Below are 20671 nucleotides of genomic sequence, written 5' to 3'. Positions count from 1 at the left end.
GAGAACTGGTCCCCTCCAATTTTTTATTTGACCACAAAAGACACAACCCGCCAACTAGTCTACAAAAGTGACCCTAAAATTATCAAAAGCACTTAACCCACGCAATTGACATTTATCACCACTCCTGAGAACGAGTTTTGGGGACATGCTATCATCCAATTAATACAGTACTAAATAATTGGATGATGACACCGCTGAAAACGAGCTCTACGCCAAACTTAAACGAGGCACACGTCTCGTTGATTTAACAAGAGTATATATAAAGATTCAGTAAAATTAAACAATTTTCGGCATCAAACGTTGGAGAACAAATCCATCTCCTTACAGAATCGATTGAAATATACAGTATCAACAGTAGTTGCCGTACTATATAGTAAATTAAGTATTACAAAAATTATGTCTCTATTCCCTTGCTATATGCATGTCCGTAACCAAAAGGAAACAGACCCTTGCATCGTCTAATTTCGAATAAAACTTTGGTGGAAAATCGAAAAAATGACTTTCTTCACGTTGTAGACAGCAGGGATAAAGAGCAAATCTTGGCTATTGTAGCCACAAACAAAGAATAACACCAGACCAAGAAAAACGGACCGAGCCCCCTAAAAAATCAATCCAAATCCAGAAGGATTGAAGAAATCAAAGACCCTCTTGGGTTTCATCTCCAATTACAAATCAACCCGGCTTAACGTGAACTAAGAGTATATTAGATCAGGGAGAAGTTGTTGGCGGTGACATCAAACAAAAACCAGAGTAAAACCATAACTAATTACACCAAAAACACGTTACAAACCAAATTATGATAACAATCGAGCTTATCAATGATTCCAAAACTGGCATATGTGCATAAAACGACAATGCAAGGTAATAATTGAAAACGGTGGGCAAGAAAAATAGCATGTTCTTTCACGCTCATCAAACAAAACGGACAACAGAATCATAAGCAAATGGTATCCTTCAATTCATGATAACCTCACAGAGAAGTTGGGCTTAGAGAAAAATATGAGTAAAGCTATGATACTATGGAAGTACAACAAAAGATTTGAAGTGTTAAGAAAAAACTAAAGTCGGGTGTACCAGAGAAGCCAAAACAAATAAAGCACATCCGCACAGGCAATATTTTTGAGTAGCCAACAAATAACAAGAATCAACCCCTGAATGTGCAGGCCGACAATGTGGCTTAACCTTATTTGATTTCATGGCATTGTATCCTTCCAGGTGTTCAAAAGTGCTGATCAATGTCGCGAAATCGAATAAGGTTAAGCAACCTCCATAAGTACATCAGTTTCAAGGGAAACTAATTATGCTAGTTATGTTTTAATTTTTCAATAGGAATTAAATTGTGTTTTCTTTAGGTTCCTAAAGTCTTAACACAACTGTTTTAGCCAGTGTCAAAGTTATAGCCTTATTTAAATTTCACTTCACACAAAATGCACACCAAGTTAGACATAAATATACTTACAGATGGCGCAGGAGCAGGAGCATGGGGGCCATACCCTAAAAACATAAGCACCAAAATTAATACTAAAGATCGTAATGAAATACACTGCACGTAAGGAGTAAATTCATAAGCTAACTTACTCTGAATTTGTTATAGATCCAGCAGCAGCCTCATGCCTCCTGTGCAAGTGCCTCCAGAATGGCCATGAATCAGATGCAATGCAATCTCATTAGGATATGTATTTATTTAAAAGGTAAAACAAACAAACAAAAAGTAACATACAACGCTCTCAAGCACAGACAGACTGAAAGAAAAACATAGATGTCTGAATACAACACGTCAAAGAAAACAAACATGACATGGTACAACGCATCAACTGAACCCTGATTTAGAAGTTCCAATGCACATTTCAGAATGCATGCACATGCACATACACTTCAGATAACTAATACTCGAGTAAGTAAATAAAGTAACCATCCCCACACCAAAAAGAAGCCAACTTAATCTAGAGCAGTGACACTAAGATTCAATTTAAATAGGTTTCCAAGCGACCCAGTAGCTTTATCTAGGAACAACAGAAAGGCAAAGCATGCATCAGAATGACATTTATTTCTAAGTCCCTCACAATATTCTCCTAATAAGAAAAACCAAGGTACCTTCTCCTGGGTTCCTTTTAAGCATCTAAGCACTGGAGGGTTGCCTCATAGCATTATCACATATCCTGAATGAAAAGTCAAATTAGAATCTCCAGAACCCAAATAATTAAGAAACAGTGGCTATAAAGATACAACTGACAGAGGACATGAAAGTGAAGGATGTTTAACAAACCTACCAATACAACAACAACAAACCTACCAATCATAAACTAAATTTTAAAGACCACAATTACCGAAGAATGAACTCCAATACAAGCAACCAAGAAAAAAAAGTACATAGTAAGAGAGGAAAGTACAGAAAGAAAAATTCAAGTATATGTTTTGTAAACAACTGCTGAAGATAAATATATCTCCTGTTGTTCCACAGATTAAATTGCAGAAACCAAGTTCAGAATACACATATAATCATGATGGAAAATTAAAATGGATGTAATTAATTTTCATATTTGCCAACCATGAATGATTACAGGGGGAAAAGACGCCTTTGGCTAGTTGTCTTACGATAGAAACAGTACAATCCACTGAAAGAACCCCCGCCAGTAATGAGTACTCCTGACCAAAACATCACCCCCTTTTGACTTCAACCATGCCAAAACTGTGCCAAAAGCTCTCAGGCCATCACAGAGAAGAGAGATAATGCCCAATTATTAGAAACTGTATAAATTAGGTCAAATGTACAAATATCTAGCTCAATAGGAATTCTGGAGTCAGTAAAGCAGCAACAGGGTTCACTTGCCAGTGATGAATAGATGGTTCAAAGCTTGTGATACTGTCAACCTCTTCTCTGGATCCAATACAAACATTTTATCTAAAAGATCTTTAAAATCAGCTAGCATCTTTGCATTCTCACCAGAACCCGTAATAAGTGATCCAATATCTTTTGGCCTTATATTAAAAATCACCCGATTGATTGCCTGCACAAGAAGAATGTAAAACTCATACACTTGATAGGAAACCACAAAACTCTGATACTTGACAAGAAATAGATAGAAACAAGCCAGACAACAGATGCATACCTTCTTTGTAACAGGATCATCTTCTGTAGCATGGAAGTTCAGATCCTGATCAAAATGTTGATGTGTAAAAGCTCCCTATAAGAACAAAAACCAAGACATGAAAAACATTAGCAAAATGAATACCTTCTAGATACAAGAACGGGCAAAACAGTAATAAGATGTTAGAACATATTCATACATAAACATAAAATGTTGGTGAATGTCAAACCCAATACTTGCCTTCCGAAGCATCTTCTTTGGGAAAGGGCCTTTCAGTTCCATGTGAAGACGTAGCATATCGTTGTTTGTAGCACCGGGAAAAAGAACTTTTCCTGTATAAAGTTCGTACAAACAGCATCCAACTGACCAGATATCCAGTGGATGATCATAAGGCAAGCCAAGAACTGCAACCAAGACATATCAAATACCAGATCAATATTTTACGTGGACATACTAATCATGTAGGATATATTTTAAAAACTGAATAATGCATCCCAATATCCCATGACTTGAAAAAACCAACATTAGCTCAACAGAAAAGAAAAGAAAAATTACTTATTTCAGGAGCACGATAAAAGCGGCTGACGAGGTATGGTGTAACTTCATTCTTTCCAGCGAACATGGCATTACCAAAATCACACAGCTTCAACACATTTTTTGACTCATTTACCTGAAACATAAATTACTATGAGAAACATAAATGATTCGAGATACAATCCAATCAACAGAGTAGCAAACACCTACCAGCATGTTATCTGGCTTTATATCACAATGAAGGACACCACAGTTCTTTAAATGCTTCAGTGCAATAAAAAGTTGCTTAGCATATTCTCTGACGCCAGTTAGCTTAAGACCAATATTGCGCCCAAACTTCTTTAAGACCTCGCGAAGATTCATATGAAGGGATTCAAACACTAAACAAAGATGATTTCGATACTTGAAACTCGACAGAAAACGAACACAGTGGCGCTTATTATCTGGATCATGACCCGCTAATTTCTTCAATATGGTCAACTCAGTCATACCAGCCTTTAACCTATTCACATAAAAGCAGCAAGAAAGTAGGTAAAAGAGTAATAGCAATTCATTTGTTTTGGGGGGGGGGGGGGGGGAGCTAATAGCAACACAAGTGGTATCATAATCACTTACATAGTGTCATTGCTCCGTATAATCTTAATTGCCACTTCTTCAGGTTCACCATTACCAACTGTAAGGTTCTTTGCACGGACTACTGTTGAAAAGACACCCTTCCCATGAGCAGCAGTGATTTCATACCGAGCATCAAGTAATTCTCCGAAACGGTGACCTACAAAGGAACATCATAACAAATGAGAAAAGTAAAAATACAGTACGAAAAAAATGTTTTGGATGAAATATCAACCTAGGCAATCAAGTAACGCAGCATTATATTCTGTACAAATTCGAATGCAACCGAGAACAGTAAACAGGGAAGCATAGGGTAGAAACTAATTCAGCCAATAAGAGAGAACATGGGTTGGGCTATATGGAGATGCAAGATTTTTTTAGAGCACTGCATGAAGAAAAGGGGGAGGCATGGCAATGCAACTGTTAACTGAAAGAGAACATTAAAAGCCTATCATAGGTGGGGAAAATTCCTAGCAAGAAATAACAATAATTAGAAAAGACATATTAGAACTGGTCATATACTTACTGTAGTACCCTTCTGCATCATCCCAGTTATCATGAAGACCACTCCTTTCAATTCGTACATGATCTCCTTTTCCCTGCACACGAAATAGTGCAAAAGATTTAAGTCTAGCACTCCAGTTAATCTTCCAAATGAGACACAATGAGAAAAACGTTGTTCAGATATTGCCCGTATGAAACTGTTGAATGAAATTAAAGAAACTGCAGTCGTGAATACAAATTCACAACAACTATGACAAAATCAATCACAAATGAATAAACACGTGAACTGAAGCGCAAAGTAACAAGCAACGTGGACGAAGGCCAAAGCTTTCTCATTGTTGTCCATGCAAGACAAAAACATGTGCACATTAAACCAAACTAATACCAGATCAACCAAATGCATGTTATTCAGGATATAAGATTGGACCCATATTTACTTAACTCTATGAATTTCTAATCCACGCCATAATTGCACAAAGTTGCACTGCATAGGGAACTAACGTATACATGACACTGAGACTCACCAATTTTCGTACTCCAACCGGGGTCTCACCAAAGATATCATCAACGCCAACAGCTCCTTCACTCTGCACGAGTTGAAAATAAAAATAAAAATCACATAAGTCAGTTAAATTCAAAACCTAGCAAGTCAAGTTTGGATGTAAGAATATAAAACTTCGGGTTCCACAACAAATGAATCTATCTTTTCATAATAAAAAAAATATTCATAAAAAAATCTGGATAATATGAATTTCAGGATGAGTGGACTGACCTCTGGAGTACCCTCTCCAAGCCCTGTGGCACCAGAAGGCATTCTAGAAGTATCAGCACCATTCTGTTGAGGTGAAACAGAAAATGCAGCAACAGACACATCTCCATCACTCCTTCCATCGTCAGTTTCTAGACCAGGTTGGACAGCAGCTGCTGATTGCTCCAGATGATCTGCAGGACCTTTATCTGCTGATTGCTCCAAAGGCTGAGGCTCAAATTGCTGCTGCAACTGTGACTCAGTTTGTTCTCGTAGACCCAACTCATTTGTATGTTGTGACTGCTGACTTTTATATTTTTCTAAGATGGCTTGTTTTATTCTTCGAGACTCTTCCTTTATTCTATCCACATCATCCTCTTCCTGGCCAGCAACTTGAATGCCTTCTTCTTCATCTTCATCTCTACAAAAAAAAGAGGAATATATGCATCAAAGGTAAAAAAAGGGTAAGGGAGGGGGTGGTGTGTTTCAAAACAAGCAACTACCTTTCTTTCGTGCCTTCATCACCTTCAACAGAATAATTCTTTGGACTCTGTACCTTTCCTGGATCAGTTTTACTTCTTCTGTCCTGGTCATATTCTTTTTCATCATGCCTTGATCGAGCAGAATGTTTATGCCTATCTCGATTTCCATAGCTATCCTCATGATTTTCATATTTCTCCCTCTCCATAGCTCGACCCCTATCCCAGTCTCTATCATCTCGCCGCTCCCATTTTCGGTCTGTAATTCTGTCCCTATCTCGGCCCCTCTCCATATTTCTGTCCCTATCATCCTTGACCCTGTCCCTGCTCCTATTATTATCATCCCTATTCCTGTCCCTGCTCCTATGCCGCTCTTCCCTTCTCCTTTCCATATCAACCACTCTTTCCCTGCTATGGTCTCGTCCTATTCCTCTTTTCCTGTCACTACTCCTTTCTCTTTCTTTCTCCCTTCTCCGTTCCCTGTCCCTGATTCTTTCTTGATCTTTCTCCCTTCTCCGTTCCTGATCCGCCTCCCTCTCCCTACTTCTCTCTCTTTCTCGACTACGACCTAATCCAGAGTATCTGCTATACCTAATATTGTGTTCCCTTTCATCATCCCTCATCGGATCAACACTGTCAATACCCCGAGCCATTCCTTCATCATCAGAGCCGCGCACAGCCTTGCTTTTCTGAACATATATTGAGCTGTCCCGTTCATGATAACATCTCCTTTTCGAAAGAGACTCTTCTTCTATTACACTACGGGAGCGAGATCTCTCCCTCACAGGATCGTATGACCTTGATCTGCTCCTACCGTGCAGCTCATCACCGCGCCTATCACCAGATGGTGAGCGCACCAAGGTATTGTATTTGTCCCCACTACTTCCAGATGACGCCTTTTTTCGATATGCTAATTTACCCCTGTCTTCTTTTTCATCATCATAGTAATTCTTTAGCTTATCACTTCCTCTAGAAGGGGACCCAAACTCCCTGTGTCGCCTCTTCTCCTCTTTGTGAAAAGCCAAGTCTCCATTGGCATCATCCTTTACACTACCACTGGAAACTAATTCATCTTGAGGCTCAACACTAGAATCTCTAGGCAAACTAGCCTCATTCCAAGACTTACCAACAACATGACCGCTGGTATCATCATCACCACTGAGGTCTACCCCAGTTTTTGTATTTTTATCAATGTCATTGTCTCTCTGCCAAAAACACCACAAAAAAAAAACGTAAGTGCACGAATTGCAGTAATTAACACCAATCCGAGGACAACAAATAAAAAAAGCTAGTTAATAACATAATATGCAATGTAACCAACTCTTACAAATTAACAGTAAGTCATCAGTCTTCTTTGATTGAAACGCCTAGGGTAACTTCTTTTGCAATTGATTCATGTTCGGCTAGTGCAAGAGCGGGTTCTTACATATGTATGAAACAATGGCACTGACTCAGCCACTTGAACAAGCTCTCACCAAACAAAATTTCATCATACTGTTGAGAACGAAATATAAAACTCTTTTGGCCACTGAAACTACCAAATTTCCAAGATTTTCAACTAATTAAATTTTAAAGAAATGAAAAGAAAATGAAAACCCATTTAAATTTGAAAACCAATTAATTATAAATTTCATGAAAACAAGCAAGCAACGGGCAAATGAAAAATCAGAAGAGAATGGGGGGAAATCAGAACACACCAGATTCCGCTTATTAGAATGATCGCCGACTCCAGGAGCCTCAATTTCACCAGACTCTGCATCAGAGCCCGCTGTCGTCTTCAAAACGCCGTCGTCCCGACCACCGACACCCTCCTCGTCGAGAATTTCGCCTTCCTCCACGTCTTCAACAGGCATAGAACCATTGACACCGGAATCAGATAACTTAACAGGCGGCGATGGAGGAGCTTCGACATCGTCGACGACGGTCTTGGTCTCCTCTTCGCGCTTTTTGCTCCCGTGACGGTGACGGTGGTGGCGGCGGTGGTGTCTGTGCTTGTGGCGCTTGGACGACTTCTCGACGGCCTCGTCGTCGTCGGAAGAGGCCCGGCGGTGCTTGCGATGTGAGTCCTGGGCGTCGCTGGCCATCGGGAAATCTAGGGTTAGGAGCTGGTTTTTTGTCGTTTTTCTGCTTTTGGGGTTTTGTCAGAGAGTCGTGAGCCAGCGAGATATTTCGTCTTAATTTATGAGATTTTTTGAAGAAAATTATATATACTTTTGAGATTTGAGACTGGGAACGTGACGTATGGGTTTCCTTATTGAATCGGGACAGCAACGTCAAACGCTGCGTTTGAATGGTCTTCTATTTTATGTTTTATTTTCTTGTATCCATTTATTGATTCTATATTTTGTCCGTTGATCGACTTATTGGGCCTATATTAGACCACCTCCACCCCACATGAATATACTCTGGGCTGTTGGGCAATCCAATACTCAGGGCGGAATCGCCAGACCCACTGATTAGAGAACTAACGTCAGGCTGACATCAGCCACGTTAACATTTTTTTTTTTGCCAAACGCACACTTTAAATGCGCTAAATCTGACGATTGAGTCGACTAATAGACAAAGTTGGGGTCCGCGCGCAGGCACTTAGCTGAGGTTAGGGAAGGGTCTCTAGCCGTTGGATTTCCAGCAATTAAAAAATTCTAAAATTGAAAATAACGGCTAGCAAATGTGGCAAAATCTGGGCCGTTAGATATTCCGATCAACCGTCCAAAATTTTAGGACTTAAAAAAAGTTATATCGTTACCGTTAAAGTTGTGTCAAAAGTGCTTCCAAACGATCTCTTATTTTGAAAGAATATTTTTTCGTGAAGTAAATAAGTTTTTGATATCACTCATGAAGAGGTTTTAAGCAATATACTTGGTGTGGTCTACAAGTAGTAATCATAGCCTTTTGCTCCATTTGTTCAGTGCTGCCATCAAACTCTTGAATTTCCAGAATTTCAACTCTACGGTTCATCTTTTTCCTCATCTTTATCGCCACGTCTGCCGGTACAAACCTCCCGCACACGCTCACCTTGCGTTGCTGCTTCTCAACCAAATGTGTCTCTATTTCTTCAACACAGAACAAAGATATCGGATTATTAGTTTTCGGACATATTAGAATATGTATACATATATGTTGCTCCTTTGATAAGACGATAGTTTAAACTCTTCTCTAATTTAAGGACCTCGATGTCTCTATCTACAGATATCTTACCTTTCATATTTAGAAGGATTCTTCTTATTTTTCTGCAGCATCCATTGCAGTCAACATTGAGCCTCATCACCATGCAACAATACTGCAGCAATTCATGCACAAAACAAAGACGTATAGCCATGTCAGAATCTCCGGTTTTTTGGTAAATCGAAACGTAAACTGTTGAGAAACACACAGAACTTGCCTTTGCTGCCATGAAGTTGGAATTGCCAGAACCTGAGATGAATTTTTGTTGTTTTTGATTATTTGGGGGAGAAAAGGTCGATGGAAAAAAGTGCTTGTGGAATATTTGAAAAATGTGAAAGATTGTGAACCAAAGTGATATTCTGCACCTTTGGAATCTGGTTATGTTCAAGTTAAGAAAGAGGCTTTTAGTTCCTTTAACCTCACCATAAAGCTTTGCCTGTTTCCTGACATTATGGCAAGGTTAAGCATCACTTTTCTTCAACTCAAAGGTTTATGTTACAGAAATCCAGTCCCCAAAACACCATGGAATCGAACAACGGACTTACTTATGTACATATCAAGGCGAGAAAAAACAAAAATACATGTCCAATTCAAAGAATGAGGAACGCTTCTGTTGGGACTTATTCGGCTTGGAATATTCAATCAACATGAGGAAGAACGAAGCATCCTTCGAATCAACGAAAATTTGTTTAGAGGTTTTTTGTATACTGCAGGGACTAGCCGAGTGGATGGAACTTTGGCCGCACCGGGATATTTGCATACGAGCGTCACCCTCTTCTCCGACACATTCACCACAACCGATTCTACCTCTGCTCAAGCATGCAAACAATGTTACATGTTTACTGTGCTAATAAAACAACACAGTGCTATCAAATTATCTGGAACGTCCGTGAAAGCACATGCAGAGGTGGTCCAATTTTGGTAAACAAGATGCCCTAAAACATGACTAGCAGACAATCATGTACAACTGGTATGGAACATGTAGCAGCAGCTTTATTTATGGTCTTTCACTCTTTCCTGGCCAAGGACATTTGTCACTCTGAGTTCAAGAAGTTACCTACTCACTACTGCAGCTAAAGTTCATGGCTCTCAACCACCATAAAAGAACTTATTGTTCATATGTCATCGATAATGAGTTAATTTAACGCCGCCAACAAAACATACTAACAAGTTCGATGCACAATTGGGGGTTGTTGTATCTCCATATATTTCTGTAGCATAAACACTGCAACTTTGTATATACTATTTTACCTCTAGTCGTATTTTTTCCGGGCTTACCAAAATTGGTAAAGTTATGCGGAGTTGTACTGTTTATGCAACAAATATTCTCCGTGCGGGACGTACATTATGTTGCGTAAACAGTGCAGATAAAACTGTATGAAGATACATGAACCCCAAATTATACAAATGCAGATTCCAAATCATGTTAACGAAGAGGATGAGGAAACGTACCACCCATTTTTGACATAATGTCAGAAAGTCTCTTCTGGCAATCACTACAGCTTACATCAGCTGAGAGAACAACTTCCTGCAGCTGTTTTCAGCAACAACAAAAACTAAAGAAATGATAAGACCTGAATGTAAAAGAAGGAATCCTGAGAGAGGGAGAGGGAGAGGGAGGGAACAAACCAGAGGCATGGACAAGGATTCAGCAGAGGCAAGACTGGTTGCGGGAGAAAGCGAAAAGCTCCGAGACTTCATGCCGATTCCGAATCCTGCAGGGAGCTTCTTCTTAAGCCATGATGATGAGTACCACTGCAGGCCGTGATCCCACTACTTAAACACAACAGCAATTAGATCGTCGTCATCACGAAGAAAGTAAGTTGGAAAGTTGAAATCTCAATCTCATGAGGGTAAGTAGAAAATGATCAAGCAGCGGCTTTCCCCGACTGACAGAGCCTTACTACTTTTTTCAAGCAATTGAGTTCTTCAGTAAAATTAGTAATTTTAGACTCAGTTCCGGTTGGTGGAAGGAGAAGGATACAACGAAACAAAAACTTGTTAAAACAGCAACAGCAACGAAGAGTCTTTTCCTTACTTTAAATCCCCCCCCCCCTCCCCACCCAAAACAGCAACAGCAACAGCAACGAAGTGTCTTTTCCTTACTTTATATTTGCCCTCGGTGTAAGATTTTCTTTCCTTCTATTCCATCGTATTTAAACGGTTATAATTACGCCACCACGTCTACATTTCCCCTCCCCCCCAAATAAAACAGCAATAGCAACGAAGTGTCTTTTCCTTACTTTATATTTGCCCTCAAAGTAGAATTTTCTTTCATTCTATTTTCTCTTATTTAAACGGTTACAATTACGCCACATTTATATATTTTTTTTCCTTCCCCCCCAAACAGCAACAAAGTGTCATTTCCTTACTTTATTTTTGCCCCCTTATCTGGAGTATGATTTTTTCCCCTCCTAATCTCTCTTCACTTCCATCCCCTCCTATTTAAAAGGTTATAATTACGTCATGTCTACATCTTATTTTGAATGTTTTATATAAAAAAATAAGACAAAAAGAAAAGCGTAAGAGGAGATGATAGAAGGAAATGGTTATAGGAGGGATGGAATCCTACTTCTCCCTCTACAGCACTGGTATTTCCTTCTCCATACTTGATGCGACAACACTTCTACATGACAGTGATGTCGTAGGACAATACTCATTGCGATACAGCTGTATTTTAGAGCCAATTATGTATTTAATTTTGCAGGTTAGTCGTCGATTTGGTGGATAGAGTTTTTAGTGTACTGTATCATAATATCTGTGATTGGATCAATGGCGTAGCCACACCAAAGGTTACGGTGGGCTGCAGCCCAGGGAGAGTGTGGCAATATATATATATATATATATATATATACACAGTTTGGTGTATAGTTTATATAATAGATAAAAAAATATGCAAGAAGAATTATTTTTAATGAAACTAGCCCAGTGAGTATTTAGCACAATTAAAAATATAAAAATTATATTGGAAATTATGATGTCATTTTGTTCAAGATTATTCTGTTTTGATTTAATGGGGTTTATATTGGTTTTAACCAATTTTTTTTTAAGATTGCTTTTACTTCTACTTTCAGTGTTTTGCTTTGTACTAGTTGTGTGGTTATAATTGAGATATCAAGTTTTCTATCTTCTTGTGTTTAAATCTAAATATATGTGAAATTTATTGATTCATTGTAATTTTTATAGTTTGCAATTGCGAAGCTTATTAAGTTCATGCCAAGCAAATTTTAAGCATACAAACAGAAAAGTTAAACTTAAATTTTTGCATACAATACCTATGTAACAAAAAAACACATTTGATTTTAAGATAATTTTTTTAGCTAGCCCACTCATAAAATATTTTCTGCCTCCACCCTTAGATTGGATACTTAAAAAAAAAATTCAATAACTTTAGTATTACGACGTTTGGTGTAGGACCGAGTTCTCGGTACATTGAAAACTTTCTCATTTTGGTAGGCTCCGCCTAATGTTATATTTGTTCTTGCAAGTTTTCGGAAAAGGGATCCTCGCCGGATCCTCTTTGTAGGAATTCAGAGGATCAAGCAATTACTGTCATTTATCATCGTGAGTTTTCATTAGATATTATTTATATTCAATTTTAAATTTTAAATAATTTATGACCGCTATATGATAAACAACCATGATTGCTTAATTCCCAGATGCCCTCAAAGAGGATCCAACAAGCATCCTCTTCCCAAGTTTTCAACTGTTTTGCATAGGATCCTTCCCTTCCCTTCCCTTCCCTACAACCATATCTAATCAAAACTTGTGGAAGAAAAAGTTGATATAGCTGCTGTGTTTTAAAGGCGACCATGTCAAATAAAGGCGACCAAGACAAACGGCCAACGGTCTGAAAAATAGAAAGAAAATATATTCGTCCTTTTAAATACAGCTGAAATAAAAATAAAAATAAAAAATCGCTTTTATCCCTCTCATCACACACAACTAATAACACTCAATGTCGTAAAATACAGGCACTTCAAAACCAGTCCTCCAGCCACATTCGAGATACCTGAATAAACTATGTCATGTGTTTTAACTTCATCGAATTCCATTACATTAATCATTCGCAAGACGAAAATGAAGTCCATATAGGGAAGGTGACAGGTTAGAATTTTATGAAACCAAAATACGACATACAAAATGTGAGGAAGTCTAAAAATCTCTAAATACTAAGAAAATGGTTATTCTACGTCTCTACTTGCACCCAAAATTTCTGCCTGAAATTTTTGCAGGGGCATAAGGCCCCTTCAGGCAATTTGCAGCACTAGAACAGATGGTTAAATACGTACATGGAGAGAGGGACATGGATGCCATGGCTTCTCAAACGAAACATTTCTCAAGAGATGACATTCTGCTAACTGAGCTAAGAGGGGCCTAAAAAACAGCGGCATCAAAAAGACGCACCGCAACAAAATATATACTTGTGGATGAAGAAAGAACAAACCTACATCACTAAACTTGTTAGCGAAGGCGCGACTGAAGAACTGAAAAGAGAATCCCCTAAATATTTGCAGTTCTCATGGTCAACTTTCAGCGACGATGAAATCATAAAACTTTCACAAGCACCGGATCCCACAAGGCCACGGGTGCTTTTACTATCCGAAACAATGCAATGCAGCTTCTGGACAGAGTTTCCGTTACCACGTCTTCTCTTCCTTGAGGACCTCCACTTCAGCTGGGCAAGTAGATCATCCTTCAAAAGATCTGGAACCTTGCCCGGTTCTTTAACCTTTTCATCTTTATTATCTTCAGCAAGTGGAACAGAATTATTCCATCTGGTTTCTTCTTTCTTCAGTGGCTCGCTATCACAGACTGTAGATTGTGCTGACACGTCATCTGAACACTTTCCCACAACTTGCTTCGTTTCTAAACTACATGAGATTAAGCTCACAAGTTCCGGCCTGTCGTTAATTTGAGCCCATCCTTTACCCAACCACTCTTGAGAATGTCTTAATTCACCACGACCAACAATCAACACCTGCTTCTCTCCTGCACATAGAGCAAATCTAGATATTTAAGCAAATAAACAGCAATACAAACACGAAAAAAACATATATTCAATTGGATCCTCATGAAATTCAATATTACTATTAGATTTAAAAAGGGGAGAAATCTTTACAAACCTGGGGAATACACATGCAGTCTACCATCAGAATCCTTCTGAACTACAATCCCTTCCCACCATCCATCGTGCCACCAGACATCCACAACAGTCCCAACATCAACAGCCCATGAAACTCTGCCTTTATTAGACGGTGGAGATGGCCGAACAATTGGCCTACCACAAGTCCAAAGACCCAATTGATCAGAAGCAGCAAGCTTAGAGGCCAAAATCCATTCCTACAGCACGGAAACCATAAAGTTCAAGCAAGCTATAGGTAAAGAACAGGTGTGCACCCAAAATTTTGAACAAAAATAACATGATGGAGATAGCAGCAAAACATACCTCTAGTTTTTTAGCTTCATCAGCTGCATCCTGAATATCTTGATATTGCACCTTCACTTTATCTTTGTATGTTTTGATAATCAAAGCTTTGAACCAACACCCTCTAATGCCACTGTCTTGTGAGAGGACTTCAACCTGGGACCCAACCACTAAATGCTGCTGCGGAATTTTCTTCACCTCTTTACGAGGTAAAACAGAAGAACCTGCTCTTCCAAGGCAAAAGGCTTCACTTTTATTTCTGCAATTAGTCCCATCTTTACTTTTTAGATTCACCACATTCCCATATACAGCATCCGGAGACTCCCTTCGGTCACAGTATTGCAAGTGCATGTCATCATTTCTTGAAGAATGATGCCTCTTTTTAGGTCTGATATCATTGGCACCATCATTTTCTTCCACTTCCAACCCTTCATCTGGCTGTTGAGAACTCCCTTGAACCTTTGAAGAAGCAAGTGTGTGCATGTATCTAAGTATCTCCTGTTTCCAATAACCTTTAACTTGAGTAATGTCAAAGGGCTGGACATCATCATTTTCAAACTGCTTGCGGCATACAAAGGGTTCCAAAAGAGTTTGTGTTGCCTCTCTCTTGAATTTCTCAAAATGATGGGGGCTGAGGACGGTAGCTAATCCATCTATGCATTCAATACTGAGATCTTGAAGACAAAGAGAAAAGAAAATCTCCCTGTCATTAAAATTGTGAGGCAAAACAATACCAACCTCATCAACTTTGTGAAACCACCGTACCACAACCATCTTGTTGCCCCTAGAATCCTCATACATATCTTCCAAGTGTGCAACAAGACGTTTATCCTCCTCGGCTAAAACAAATACAAAATCATGAACCTGAAAGTATTTGGAAAGAGGGGAACAGAACAATGAGTCAAATGTAAACATTTTTTAACAGGAAAAACAATACAGATGGTAAGATGTCCAAGAAACAAAAAGTACATGAAAAAAAAAAAGAACAGAAAACCAATAGAACTTACCGAAACTACAACACCATTCCGGCTAAATGATTGATAATGCCTCCGTTTTTTTCTGCATGTCCAAGGAGAGCCTAACCACAGAAACTCAGTGGTATGGTTGCCTAGCTTCCGCAATACTGTATCCTAAGAGAAAGACAGAATGAATATAAGCATTGATCAAAATAAAAATGTATGAAGCATAAAACATGAAGGGGAAGTAAATAGAGTCATAAGTCAACATAATCATTATTACCTTAAAGATTTCAATCCCCAACTTGCAAGCATCTATACCATCCGACACACTCCCACCCAAATCGGGTGATTTGAGAAATGATGTATCTGAGAGAATTACAAAACAAACAAATTAACACACATGGCATTTACCATGGACTACAGTAATAATTATATGATAACAGAGACAGACAGGAAGACCAAACAGTAAAAAGTAAACGACTATTAACAAAATAATTGTGTAAACTGAAACAAGCAAATAAAATGGATAAGTATCCATAGCAGATGAGTGCATTAAACATAGAGACAGAAAATCTGAAGATATAAACCATCACATATACCAAAGATCATTAGGGAACAAAAAATATTGTAGATTTGGCCATGAAGGGTCTTGACCTAGAGTTTTTGAGGGCATAAGGATCCGATGCTCTCAACCAGCTCTTTACAATTTAATTAAAAATCCTGCAGCCCAAATCACAGTCAGTTTATAAAAACAATAAGACCAACAATACCATGAAGAATAGAACATGGTCACGGTTGAAAGAACAGAGTAACACACCGTTGTTCAAAACAAAAATACACCCATAAAACAGGCCAGGCCACCTAGGCTATAAGGTCCTTCATTAGTGAATTAAAAAAAAAATCCATATGCGGCTCAATAAACTTACAAAAAAAGGTGACAAATTTCTATATTGGTCCAAGTTTTAAACACAGCGGAGAGGTAAGGAGGAACCCAAAAGGAAAAAGAATTTCCATAGAAAAGACGAGACAAAACTACAAAAAGAGTTTTTCTTCATGCCGAATGGATCAACAAGCAATTAGAGATCTCAAAGAAGGAGACGAGGGGAAATACAATCCAACTTGAAGAACAAGAGCTCTTGCAATTATGAGAGAAAGGAACGCCATTGAAGACAAATGCAAAACCTTTGTTTCGTAACAAAGGTTGAAACATTATCAAAAGGAAAAGCTTTGTACTTTGCCTGACGGGTGAAACCAAGATTATTCCAAAATCCACGACTCTTATGGAGTGAAAGTACAACAAAAATGAAAGGCCCTGGATTTAGCCGGTGGGTGAACCTTGACACCAGCCGCCCTATCAACCAGAGAATGCGTTTTCCAACAAATTTTGATAACGGATGCAAAACTGGTGAGGAAACACAAAGCCCGCAAGAGAACGGTTTTATAAATTGAGAAAGAACCCCACTTCATGAATAAATCAACAACAAAAGTATAGGAAACCCAGAAAATCTATGCCCACCAACAAAAACATCCAGAACCACCCACCAGATCTACAAAATTCTTCAACACCACCCAAATCCCAACAATAACACACGAATCAATCAAAGACAAATACCGAAAAGATTTCAATTTTCCAAACAAGGAAAACTGAAAACCCCAAAATCTCCGAAAGCAACAAAAACAAAAAAGAAAGAGAGAGCTATCAAAATTCATCTGAGAAACTGAACGAAAGGTGCGAAATTTACCTGTAACAACGGAATCGAGCCAATCGATGACCTCCCTGCGAGATTTAAGCTTAGCGAGCGACGACATGGAGAACAAGGACCGGATTCGGAAAGCATAATGATAGGACATGTGCCGCAAGCTCTTCTCTTTGCCTACCACCGCCAGATCTGAACTGCCGTCTCTGCGTTTCAGATAGTAATGGACTTCCCTCCGCCCTTTGTCGCTCGACACAAACACCTCATCCCATCTCATGAAGCAAATCGGCGCCGCTGCCGCCTCCGCCACCAATCCCCCCATCCGCTCAAAGCTCGACAATTAAACCGTTAATTGATTGAAACCGACAGAGGTTGAGCTATATAAAACCCTGATCGAAGAGGACGAGCTATATATCCAATTCCAAACCCACGAACCAGAGGCGCTCTCTCTCTCTCTCTCTCTCTCAAATGAAGAATGGAAGAGGGGTTTGAGGAGCAAATGTGAAATTTATTATTCAAGAGAGGAAGGGGGAGCTAGGGTTTCGAGATTGGGGATTTCGAGATTGGGGATTTCGGATTGGGATGGACGGCTGAGATTTCTTCCACGAACGTGACATGCAGGAAAGTTGCAGGAAGCCGCGAGGATATCTAAGGTTACGGAATTCCATAAATGCCCCTGGAGAAGTTTGGAAATTCCTTTGTTGTGTTATCGATCGATCACGTGTTGGAATTGGGCATTTGACAACACGACAAGGCACAAGTTGAGGAGAGGGAGAGAGAGTGCGCCCGGAACTGGCGGTGTAAGACTCGCTCAGTTTGGCTGCCAGCTGTCGATGGGATGAAAATCGTCACGTCCTTTTTATTTCCTAGGCCTTGCCAATAATGTTAAAAACTTATGATGCATTTGTTTCACCGGACTATCTCGGATTAGATTAGCTTGAGAGACTAAACTAGATTGGCTTAGATTAGACTAAGTTGGACTAGTTTAGTGAAGCGTTTGATGCAGTGTTGAACTAAGAAGCTAGACTAACAATAAATTATTATTATTATTATATTTTAATTTATTTTCTATTAAAAATAAGATAAAATTATGAAAACCTCCAATTGAATTCGTAAAATTCCAAGCTAACAATTAATGCTTATTTCACAAACCCATATCACACTATTATTCAAGACAACCCAGATTCTCAAATTAATTGAGACTTCAAAAACCCATCTCAAACCTTCATTGCTAACATTTTGATCCCTAAAAACCCCCAACCTTCATCGCTAACCTCTCTTAATCCGCTTCTCGATGTACCGTCTAGCGACACTAGGTCCCGATTTTGGCCGTATCGTCTACCGACAACAGTGATTTGCACATAAGAAGAAGGTGGAGTATTGCCTTTTTCTTTCCTCAATTTTTGTTCTTCTTTCACAAATATTTTATAAAATTCCATGGAAATTGTTTGCTTGCCTTCTGGATGCTTGAATGTTATTGCTAGGTTTCTTTGAAGGTTGGGTTGGGTATTTGGGTGGTGCAGCGACCCACAACTTGGCCACGGTGATGGCGTCGCGGAATAACAAGCGGAGCACGGAAGGATTAGAGTGAAAGTTGGGAATTGGGGATGTTGGCCTCGTTTCATTTCTAGTCCGCCTTAACACCAAGGGAAATCTTGGGATTAGATAGCGAGGGTTAATGAAGCGCGGAAGGATTCTTAGTCGAGGCGAGTCTCATTTATTTTAGTCCAATAACCTACCAAACATAGGATTATAGTCTTATTTAAGTTAGTCCAAACCAGTCCCTCCTAAGGAGGTGTAACAAATGCCTCCTTATTTATTTAACCATACAATCATGAATCATGATCATTTTTTGTGAAATATATACACGAATTGTTTATGGATTATAACTAGAACTCTTCTTTTTTTTCTGGATCCATCTCACATCAATAACTCAACATTTACCACCTATAGGTAATTTTAGACAAGTTTTCTTTGAAGTGCCAAATTATAATAAAACGGTTTGTTTGTGACAACCCATTTGCTACTCGCACATTGAGAAGGGTAAGAGTAAAATTTGGGAAAAAATCTGGTTCTATAGAAAATACTTCAAGAAGTTATGTAAGACCATCATGCATTACTAATTAGGGCACCTACTCTGATTAGGCATATAGGCGCGTGCCAATGGCTTTTAGAGGAGTCTCCATCATGTAATATATATATATAAATCGAGAAATAGTGAATGATCTTATCCATTTACAAATATATCTCCTCATGATTGAAGTGCTTATATTCATCATTGTAAGAATAAAGTTCAAACTTTTCCCAGCCCCTTCTCATCAAATGGACTCCTAACATGTAAGAAGAAGTGCGGTTCGTTGGATAAATTCTTACCTCTATAGCTCAGCATGCCTTATTAATCTCAAGACTTATAACATGTTTATTTTAACTTTAAAATTCACTAAAAAACAATAAACTAATATTGGATGATTTTATTTGATCCTACCGTTCGAGTAAAAAAAAAAACTTTCTAACTTCATACGTAAAATGAATAGCAAGAAATACAAAGTTAAATTTTGAAATTTCGGCCCCTTAAATTAGGGAGAGTATAATATCAACAAATCAACAAATATTAAAATAATTAGGATAAGGACGAGAAGGAAAGCAAATGGGTGAGGTAGGGCCATCGGAAATGGCTCCATAAAACGGACAAGGATTGTCTGCCTCCCATTTCCGATGCCTTATGTTTTTTGTGGTCACGGTTAAATCACGTCAACATTTGATATTGTTTTTTCATAAAGATAATAAGACAAAAATAAATAGTAATATAAAATGTTAACGTGGTTTAACCGTGACCACACAAACAGAATAACACTAGAGGTGGAAGACCAGACAATCCTTGTCCCCATAAAACAGCAAAGCCGGCCTTCAAAAATTTGGCCTGCATCCGGAAGGCGGGAGAAGGATGCGGGATATTTTACTTTCAATTCAAGCAAGAGCGAATCTGAGCCGTTGCCTCCTTCAGATGCAAACCTCCTCCTATCTCACGATTCGTTTGGTGGGGCCATGAATTGGCGCCAACTTCCGGGGTATATATGGGAATACACATAAATAGGACCCAAATTAAGAACAATTTGCCTTTAATAGAAAGATTGAGCCTGCCCTGCGATCCGGGCCCATTCATAAACGTGTCGACTACTCAGCCGTGGATCTTATTCTATTTATTCATTTATATTAGTGTATGATTGAGTATTTTATTCTTTTTGATAAAAACAATTAAAAACTTTATTGGATTAAATAGTATTAACTACACCATCTTCAATTGATCCTAATTTTTAAAAATATTTTATTAGGTCACCAATATTAAGTGATGATTTGAACAAGTATTGAAATGAGTTTTATTTTCACCTCATGTCGGTCTTGGGGTTAAGCAACTTTACGTCATGATGATCTTGGACAAGGTTGTCTATTAATGCA

At 38.7% G+C, this 20671-nt stretch overlaps 3 protein-coding genes and 1 long non-coding RNA gene across 11 annotated transcripts; all 4 read right to left on the bottom strand.

Moving 5' to 3' along the window:
* Positions 1-284: 284 nt before the first annotated feature.
* On the bottom strand, positions 285-8164 carry LOC114820719 (uncharacterized). Of its 6 annotated transcripts, none has more exons than XR_011574585.1 (14): positions 7664-8164; positions 5991-7171; positions 5512-5908; positions 5264-5326; positions 4762-4834; positions 4239-4395; positions 3834-4125; positions 3645-3759; positions 3326-3493; positions 3111-3181; positions 2596-3008; positions 2095-2159; positions 1579-1629; positions 285-1494 (listed from the first exon to the last, which is right to left on the bottom strand). XR_011574585.1 is itself a non-coding variant. In XM_070810581.1 (11 exons), the coding sequence occupies exons 1-11, from the start codon at positions 8048-8050 to the stop codon at positions 2823-2825; spliced, it is 3090 nt and encodes a 1029-aa protein (XP_070666682.1). In that variant the 5' UTR covers positions 8051-8164; the 3' UTR covers positions 2412-2822. The 6 variants fall into 6 exon arrangements, 2 of the variants coding, with proteins under 2 accessions (XP_070666682.1, XP_028947764.2); XR_011574587.1 differs by having other exon boundaries at positions 3111-3185; positions 3330-3493; XR_011574584.1 differs by having other exon boundaries at positions 1579-2159.
* A 568-nt stretch (positions 8165-8732) lies between these two features.
* LOC103414241 (heavy metal-associated isoprenylated plant protein 19) lies at positions 8733-9797 on the bottom strand. 2 transcript variants are annotated; one of them, XM_070810580.1, is made up of 5 exons: positions 9677-9797; positions 9497-9574; positions 9349-9380; positions 9165-9246; positions 8733-9019 (listed from the first exon to the last, which is right to left on the bottom strand). In XM_070810580.1, the coding sequence occupies exons 3-5, from the start codon at positions 9358-9360 to the stop codon at positions 8796-8798; spliced, it is 318 nt and encodes a 105-aa protein (XP_070666681.1). In that variant the 5' UTR covers positions 9361-9380; positions 9497-9574; positions 9677-9797; the 3' UTR covers positions 8733-8795. The 2 variants fall into 2 exon arrangements, with proteins under 2 accessions (XP_070666681.1, XP_070666680.1); XM_070810579.1 differs by having other exon boundaries at positions 9349-9574; positions 9677-9778.
* A 75-nt stretch (positions 9798-9872) lies between these two features.
* On the bottom strand, positions 9873-10898 carry LOC139190379 (uncharacterized). The gene is made up of 3 exons (XR_011574583.1): positions 10761-10898; positions 10584-10687; positions 9873-9940 (listed from the first exon to the last, which is right to left on the bottom strand). It is a non-coding gene; the product is annotated as an uncharacterized lncRNA (long non-coding RNA).
* Positions 10899-13162: 2264 nt separating this feature from the next.
* LOC103430642 (uncharacterized) lies at positions 13163-17836 on the bottom strand. 2 transcript variants are annotated; one of them, XM_029091082.2, is made up of 7 exons: positions 17261-17399; positions 16173-16238; positions 15799-15884; positions 15567-15689; positions 14581-15423; positions 14258-14474; positions 13163-14123 (listed from the first exon to the last, which is right to left on the bottom strand). In XM_029091082.2, exons 2-7 carry the CDS (start codon positions 16189-16191, stop codon positions 13579-13581), a joined length of 1833 nt encoding a protein of 610 aa, XP_028946915.1. In that variant the 5' UTR covers positions 16192-16238; positions 17261-17399; the 3' UTR covers positions 13163-13578. The 2 variants fall into 2 exon arrangements, with proteins under 2 accessions (XP_028946915.1, XP_008367014.2); XM_008368792.4 differs by lacking the exon at positions 16173-16238 and having other exon boundaries at positions 17261-17836.
* Between the last annotated feature and the right edge of the window lie 2835 nt (positions 17837-20671).

This window comes from Malus domestica, chromosome 13 (assembly GCF_042453785.1).
Source record: "Malus domestica chromosome 13, GDT2T_hap1".
Lineage (NCBI taxonomy): Eukaryota > Viridiplantae > Streptophyta > Magnoliopsida > Rosales > Rosaceae > Malus > Malus domestica.
Note: the sequence above shows the minus strand (reverse complement) of the source record. Positions and strands in the feature narration are given on the sequence as shown.

Coding starts and splice junctions, on each gene's coding strand:
- LOC103414241 (XM_070810580.1), bottom strand. Junction 9,020..9,164: donor AATCCTTCTAAATATGAAAG/GTAAGATATCTG, acceptor TCTGTGTTGAAG/AAATAGAGACACATTTGGTT.
- LOC103430642 (XM_008368792.4), bottom strand. CDS start 17,537: ATGGGGGGATTGGTGGCGGAGGCGGCAGCGGCGCCGATTTGCTTCATG. Junction 15,690..15,798: donor TGGGGATTGAAATCTTTAAG/GTAATAATGATT, acceptor TCTTTCTCTTAG/GATACAGTATTGCGGAAGCT. Junction 14,475..14,580: donor ATGAAGCTAAAAAACTAGAG/GTATGTTTTGCT, acceptor TCCGTGCTGTAG/GAATGGATTTTGGCCTCTAA.
- LOC114820719 (XM_070810581.1), bottom strand. CDS start 8,050: ATGGCCAGCGACGCCCAGGACTCACATCGCAAGCACCGCCGGGCCTCT. Junction 7,172..7,663: donor ATTCTAATAAGCGGAATCTG/GTGTGTTCTGAT, acceptor TGTTTTTGGCAG/AGAGACAATGACATTGATAA. Junction 3,494..3,644: donor TTATCGTGCTCCTGAAATAA/GTAATTTTTCTT, acceptor TCTTGGTTGCAG/TTCTTGGCTTGCCTTATGAT.